We start from the raw sequence: 8278 nt of genomic DNA, 5'->3' as shown, positions 1-8278 counted from the left end.
TAACCAATTTTATTCAACTTTTTTCCCTTGTTTTTGAACCTAATAGAGTTTACACCTTTTTTTCCCTTGTATTTCTCAATATATACACTACCTATATTTTATAATAATTATTACGTGTATTTTCCAATATACACTATGATGACTCAATATATACATATATTTATGTAATTTCAATGTTTTAATTTTGTCGATTCATAATTTGAATCATGGTTATTACTTAACTAAATTTTTATTTAGCTAGTCATTATATTTATCTACCTTGTTACACTTCTTGCGGTTTAAAAGTATCGATCTCTTCCTTGTTACACTTCTTTCGGTTTAAAAGTATCGATCTCTTCCAAAGGTAAAATTAGTTTTTTTTCAGAGTTGTAGGTGTTTAAATTTAGTTATTCAATCTTCTATTTCTTTTCTTTCTTTTTTTTTTTTTTTTTTTTGAAAATACGAGAGGTATGAGATAGGAGAATCAAACATCAAACCTAAAGATTATAATAATTTATGTCAATCGAGCTATGTTCACGATGTTAATTACTCTTCTAATTGGCTCTTTTTATCTATTATATCCCCTTCAAATTAGTTCTCCTTTCATACTCTTATCTACTTTTGTTATATCCAACATTCTCACTCATCTAAACATGTACATATACCAGAGAGTGATATGTATATAGTAGAATAAGGAACAATGAAATATGCTTCATATTTACATTATTTGCTTTGAACCTCTTCCCAACAAGGAAAAGAAGCTGAGCAAATTCTATAACCAACCCTATAATACAAGGAGACAGATTAGTCTCCATGGATAAAAATACAATATGCTAAGCGAATAATCAACAATGTTTGAAACCTTCGTATGGCAAAGTTTGTCTTCAATCAGATCCCTCATAATATGGGACTTCATTTCATGATGGCATCAACAAACTTTTGCCTTCTACTCTTTGTACAAACCTCATGATCAAGCCAGGACCTCCCTCGAGTAATTGTTTATTTTCTCGGCATGTTCGGCTGACACATAGACTGCATCTCGTAGAGTGCTGTGGGTTCGACCATAGACTGCGTAAACGATCACTCCGATCACTAGCCATACCGACACTCGAGCCCATGTACCAACTCTGAACGGTTTAAGAAATGGATCATCATTCAGAAACAAGGAAAATAAATATGGTTTAAAATAGTGTTTTGGTTAATGTTAGGTAATACCATTCAGTATCAAGAAAGGAATGAAAGAAACCTCAAAAAGTATGCTATGGATATTAGAAGACATATGAGCTAGGATGAAACGTTTGTTACCCGAGATTGATGAGTAAGTAGGTGTTGATGAGAATACACACAATTGGTAGCAGAGGAACAAATGGACAGGTGAAACCTGAGAAAAGAGAGAAAGAAAATGCAATAGATCAGTATCTTCATACATTAACCAAGAATATATTGTTCATCTATAGACGTAACTCTCGGGTTATGTTAGATGCCCGTGCCCAAAAAAGAATGAGCGCTAGGAGGGAGGGAGGGGGTTCGACTTGGCAATCAGTAGAAGAAACATAAGTTCATGACCAGAAGAATATGCAGGCATTGTGCTACCTTTCCTTGGACTTTAAGGTGCTAGAATCCAAGAACTAGTTAACCAATGTATGGAAAAGGTGAGTTCGGTTAACAGCAGTGGCAACCTAGTTAAGCAATTATCTTAAGGATATGTAGTCCAAAGAGGATGTTTTTTGCTAGTTAGTTCCCAAAACTCGCATATGAAGTTAATACCAACTTGCAATGTGATGTGTGATACTAACCCGAGCACTATTCGGCTAAGAAAAAGTAAAACGCTAAATGCTTAAATAGGATGCAAGAGAAAAGGAGTGCTGTTCTCACCTCCTGTGTGTCCAAAGCTGTGCCTTGCATCATCTTGGTCTATGCAGGACAGTACAATCAAAGCAGATAAAAGAAGCATAACGCCGATTCCGCTAACTGAATATCGCACATAGCTGGTGGAAACATCAAACACATTGAGCAAAAATAATTACAAGAGGAACAATTACACTAAAAAAAGCATGTCAAGAACTTGAATCTTAACAGCCTCCTTATTTTTTAGAGGACTCGTTGCTCTTCCTTTCCCCAAGGGTTTCAAAATCTTTCAGCAGGAAAATTGCCTTGCTGATTTGTTTTGTTGGATTGAGAGATTAAGATTTTTATTGGTGCTCCCTTTATGAAATTGAATTTTTATGATTAACCATAATAAATTTCCGGATGCAACAAACAGAATCTAGAATATAAGTCGTAATTACAACCAACCTTGGAAGCCTCAAATTTGTAGCTGCGTACGTAAGGAGTAGTGCCCCGACGCATGTTAACAAGATGGTCCATCCAGCAATTTTTCGTCGATTCTTCTCATTTAGAGTGTCTGCAATTAAACATAAGAGAAAATAAGAAGATTTGAAAAAAGCTTGTGTGAGTAAAAACATGGATAGTAACCCTACATTCTTCAACAGATGTTTAATAAAAGCAAAGAACCATATTTTAGTGCAATATTCTTTTGTAGGCTAAAGACATTAAACCAAAACAAAAGAAAGCGGGCTTGTTTTTAAGGGATTGCTTAAATGAAAGACATTCAAGTTATACAGTCCTCCCCATTTTCCTTAAAGGGAAAGATCTATGAGAAAAATGTTTCAAAATTACGAGCATTGAGCCTAGGCGCAACAAGGTGCTTATGATACTGGCACCAGTGAACAACTTCATTGTAACAGGCCAGACATAAAGTAAGAGCAACCATGAAACTTACAGCCACGTCGAGCTAGATAGCTGCTGATTATGGGGATGTCAACTGATGAATCCACTTTCTCAAGCAAGGGTCTAGCACTGTCCTTAATAGAACCGATTTCGGCATCTTTTCCATCAACATCATATGCACTTGTATGAATTGGTAGGGACAGTGGATCAAATGACTCATGAAGAGACGACGGCAACGGCACCTCATTGGGTGGAATATATCTGAGAATCAACACGGATACAGCCACTGTGGTAAATGCTAGAAGGGTACCAACACTGACCTGCACAGAGTGAACCTTGTTCAACCAACTCTCCCACATAATCAAAACTATAACTAAAATCAACGGCTCAAGTAGTTTTATTCTTTCACAATCCAAAGCAATTTAGAAATTCAAAGAACTAGGAAGATTCCATTTCGGTATTGAGACTTTGACTTCCATTGCATGACACGTGTTCTTCATCTTAATAACTAGACTGTGAAATGGAAATGGCATAAATGAGAATAAGAACGTCAAAATGTACATCGCTCATGAGCATACACATCAAGATGCAAACATTAACAGACAAAGATGATGGAAAGAGCAGAACGCTGTCAAATTTAGTGAGACAACTTAGGGAGCTGAAATTTTCAGATTGTATTTGTATGATTCTTTTTGGTTATGAACATTTTTGTGTCTATTTAACATAGATAAGGTTTGAAACAAAACATCTTCAAGCTTTATTATCAATTTTATACAATGCAAGAAAAATTAGATCGAGACACCTTACCATCCCTGCTAACTCTGAAACATCCATGAAAAAGGCCAAGCTTGCAGCCCCAACACCACTTGCTATGGTGCTCTTGACAGGAACTTGAGTTTTTTTATTGACATCAGAGAAGAAAGAAGGCAGCAACCCATCTCTCGCCATTGCCATCAAGATTCGTGGCTGGAAAGTGAAGCACATGGGTCAAAAATAGAGTTCATGTACAAGAAGATGCAAGATGTTAGAAGGAAAAGAAGTGATAAGAAATGTGTTCTCTTTTTCTACATAAGAAAAGAAGGATTCATAAACCATATTCTACAATGAGCAATGATCCCAGAAATTGAAAGGCAAATAACAGTTCCAACATTCAAAATATATTTTCTATTTTTCATGATTAGGGGGTCCTATTCCTTGTATTATCATCACTAAGCGTATAAGGTCATATATTTGAATAATCAGGCTTTTTTGGTGAAAGAACAATGTTAAGAGACACCTCAAAGACTTCATAAAAATACCTGAGGTAAAATAGAACCCAGCAAAGTTGAGCACAGTGCAGTAACAGCTCCAGCACTCACCACATAACTGGAGCATAAAAATTACATCAGCAGCTGAGACAATCCACCCAATTTACCCCAAAGACTATTGATAACACAAAACTAGTGGCATCATGTTTTCGTAACTCAAAATTTAAAGCAATTTACAGCATACAAGTACACACTTACGCAGCCCATTGCATGCCGTGCTCAGCAAATGCAGACGAGATGGGGGTATCAGGATCCATCTCATAATAAGGCACCAGACCAACAATGACAATTGAGACCATCATATATAGTGCACAGCAAAGAGATAATGAAGATGCTATCCCCAGTGGCAAATCTCGTTGAGGATTTTTCACCTATTGAAAAATACTCATAGTAAGTTAATACTTCTGCAGATTTTCCAAGCCAAAAGGACTACAAACCATTTACAAATTAGAATCTATGTTGCATATTTGTTGATAAAGATTAATGTATGCTTGAATGAAACTAGTTGTTTGAATATGAAATGAACATAAATCTTTTCCATGTTCAATTCCAAATATGTTGGTTTAAACATCAAATTTATTTTATTTTCATTTTATTTTTTTGGGGCTGTGCAATAAAGGAGTAAATAAAGAGGGAAACAAGAACAGCAAAGAACTTGTTCATAAGGAGATCTACTACTGACTTTAGGAAACAGTCAGGAAGTTTGCATTTCTTAAAACTACCTATACGTTTTAAGAAGTTTTTGCAATAACAGATGCTGGCATAAAATTTCACCTCTTCGGCAGTACTCGCAACAGCATCAAAACCAATATATGCGAAGAAGACCGTAGCAGAGCCAGCAAGCATCCCATCTACTCCATAGGGAAAATACCTGTTATATTGCAGAGTTGACATTTATAAATGTACATCAGAAATGGCAGAAATAATTTATAGAGGTGCATATCACAGAGTGAAATTTTGGAGTACCCTGTAGGAAGTTCATATCCAACCCATCCCGTCTTGAAACCGATATAAGAGCCAGCTATAATTACAAATATCATTGCACATATATTTGCTCCCGTCACAACGGCTTGTGCTGCAATACTCTGCAAGAAAATTACATAAATTAATAACAAAAGGAATTAACATAAGTGTCTTCGAAATTATTCTTCCACAAATTAGTAGTATACCTCCTTGATTCCCATACACAAAAGAGCAGTGACAATCAAAACTAAGATTGCTGCACATGGATCAACAACAATACCGAGTCCGGGAAGAGTTTGCCGAGCTAGAAAGGAAGGCAAATGATCATTGCCACCAAACAATAAGGCCTGAAAAGATGCAAAGATAACATAAGAACTACTAAGGTGTCAGACTTCAAAAGTTTTCTCTAAATCATGCACTATAACATGGTGTAACCAAAACAACCAGAGTTCATTCCAATTCTATTAAATAATCGTGTTAAAAGTTTAATGGAATTCACAATACCAAATTTGGGGATATTCCACGTGCAACAGTTGAGCCACCAAGTGTATATTCCAGTATCAAAGCCCAACCAATCAACCAAGCAACACTGAAAGAATAGCAATGGAAAATCACCAACCAGTAGGTGAATTATTATGTGAAGATGAACTACATAATCATATGCTAAAAGAAATACTGAACTACATCAACAGGTACCAATCTCATTGCAAACAAGTTTTCTGGATGGGAAAATGAAGTTCAAAACCAGCTATTTCCCATCCTTGTCAAGAAAATCAAACAAACAATTCGCCAAAAAAATGAAAACCAAAATGATTACCGTTTCCTTTGCGATACATAATACTTTTTCTGCTTTAAGGTCCCAATCAAGCAGTAAACTTACCATCCAGAAAGATAACTTAAAAACTAAACATCATAAACCTTAAAGTAAAGTCAAACAAAATTACCCTTCTCCAACACATATGTATGAGTAATGATAAGCACTTCCAGCAGATGGGCAACGACTTGCAAGCTCCGCATAGCAAAATGCAGAAAGCGCTGCAGCAATTCCAGCAATCAGGAAGGAGATAGCAAGAGCTGGTCCTGAATGCTCTCTGGCAACAGTTCCAACAAGAATATACACTCCAGCTCCAATAGTAGCACCAACTCCTACACAAGATTCAAAAAAAGGAGGCAAATATACTTTAGATCTGCATATGAACAGTTCGACTGCCAAAAGACCAATATTGATTAGAAACTATCTTGTCCTTCAACTTCATCGAGATAACTAACAGTATAAGAAACAAATCCCAAAAACTAGTACTAACAAGTTGCTGAGATTACCTACAAGGCAAGAGCAGAGCATCAAAACAGCTTTAAGAAAATTAAACACTCGGTCTCAATAAAGACTTCTAGGATTTGAAGGACATGGCTTCTAAATCAAAACAAATTGATAAAAAAGAAAAACAACCACGAAATTACAACACGAGTACCTATTGAAATAAGGTGAGGAATCGATAACTCTCTGGCTAACTGATGATGCCCTGAGGATGAAGATGATGACGAATCGGCAGAATCAACCTGTTTCCTCCTTATCAATGCTTTGAAACCAACTCTCGAACTCCGTCCACCCCTTCCACTCTCCTCTCCAGAAGAAACCAAGAAACCCATCAAGAAGATACCCTGTTTTATCTCTTTTCCCCCTTTTTCTTCTTGTTCTTCTTCAACACAAACCTAAGATTCCAACAATTATCCACGAAAATGGTGAAGCTAGAGCCAATAATTCAATAAACCCAGATGGCTAAATCTACCCGCATTCCCAAATCAGGGAAAAATGAAAACCCAAGAAGAAATTTTGGGAGTGATTCTTCTTGGGATTAAAATGGGGAGCGGGCAGATTCCCAGAAAAACGTTTCCCTTCTCTTCTCTTGTATATTGGGTATCCAAAATTGAAGAAGAAAGATGGGAAATATAAGAAACAATCAAAGAGGGAGGACCCCTTTTCCTTTCTGCTGTGGCTGCGGCTCGAAGGAAATGGATTCAATTGAATTGAATTTGAATCATATATAATAAGAAGAACACAAAAATTGAAATAAAGAATGTTGCGTGTGGAGGCCCTCACTCCAATGATGCCGATCCATTGGCAGATCTGCTACCCGCTGCCCGCGGGTAGTTGGGGCAGACATTGTTGATGAGGGAATCCAACAAGCTTCCTCCCAAGAATGGCGGGTCGGCTGCCTGTAGCTTTTTCTCCCTTTTTCTCCTCAGTTAACCTATGATTGGAAAAATTATCATAATTATTGAATTTAGAAGAGTACACAAATTAATCGAAATCATATAAAGATGTTGAAAATTTGAAAATATGATTAAGAATGAATAGTTAGTTATTATCTGTATTAATAAGGTGCATCTTTCTTGTTAGTGGTTCAATCATAAGAACTCCAAAAACGTGTTAATGACATATTGAGAATTTTCTTAGGAAGTGTTAGTTTGTGGGGATAGTCTTCACTCTTAGAATTAATCGTTCAAGATAAATAAGGATGAGGTAGCTAGATCGTAAGGATATAGAAAAATGACCGGATGATCAAGTACCGAATCCTTATTCAAATATTGGGTTTGGAGCATTACAATTATAAATTGTCTTATCGTTTACTTAAACTCATGTTGACAGTACTTTTTAAAATTATGTTTTTAAGTTTATAACTCAAAAAATTATTTGATAGCTAAAGTAAGGATGAGTCCAATTATCATAAAATTATACTTTTAACGTTTCATAAATTTCTGAATTCTTATTTTTTATTTTGATAGATGTTTGATAGGTTCACGTGAATAGAAATGTGAAGTGGCAACAAGTATGTGACTTAAAAAATTCTTATTCTTATTAATGTTAAGGAATCAAACTTATAACTAATATAAAAGTATTGTTTAAGAAAAGAAGTTAGGAAAGTTAATCATTTGTGTAAATCATAACTACTTATTTTATATATGATTTGCATTTTTATTCAAAATTCTTATAAATAGAAAAATCTAAAAAATATTTAGATTTTATAGCAAAAAGTCTAAAAGTGTATTGTATTTTTAAAATATTTTTTTATATTTAAAAGGGCCTCTAATTTAAATGTATTGATTTCACTAGAATTATATAACTGTTTAATTACTTTGAAGATATATATCGTTGATCGAGAATTAGATATTTGAATCTCTACTTCATATGTTGGATATATGGTGTTTCAGTGTACCATTTAAAAATATAATGGGTAAACAAGTGTGATTGATTAAATGGAAGATGTAACTTGTAATCATTGGATTTTGTCGTGTAACTT

At 35.2% G+C, this 8278-nt stretch overlaps 1 protein-coding gene across 1 annotated transcript; it reads right to left on the bottom strand.

Annotated features, from left to right (window-relative positions):
- Nucleotides 1-641: 641 nt before the first annotated feature.
- Nucleotides 642-7225, bottom strand: LOC120073710 (cationic amino acid transporter 3, mitochondrial-like). Its single transcript, XM_039026511.2, has 14 exons — nt 6449-7225; nt 5924-6125; nt 5484-5568; nt 5186-5326; nt 4983-5101; nt 4791-4887; nt 4215-4387; nt 4008-4074; nt 3517-3675; nt 2762-3029; nt 2275-2383; nt 1855-1967; nt 1285-1360; nt 642-1106 (listed from the first exon to the last, which is right to left on the bottom strand). The coding sequence occupies exons 1-14, from the start codon at nt 6624-6626 to the stop codon at nt 950-952; spliced, it is 1944 nt and encodes a 647-aa protein (XP_038882439.1). The 5' UTR covers nt 6627-7225; the 3' UTR covers nt 642-949.
- Between the last annotated feature and the right edge of the window lie 1053 nt (nt 7226-8278).

The sequence above is a fragment of the Benincasa hispida genome, chromosome 3, assembly GCF_027475165.1.
Source record: "Benincasa hispida cultivar pf3 chromosome 3, pf3_genome.v1.1, whole genome shotgun sequence".
Lineage (NCBI taxonomy): Eukaryota > Viridiplantae > Streptophyta > Magnoliopsida > Cucurbitales > Cucurbitaceae > Benincasa > Benincasa hispida.
This window is presented reverse-complemented; position numbering and strand designations above follow the sequence as displayed.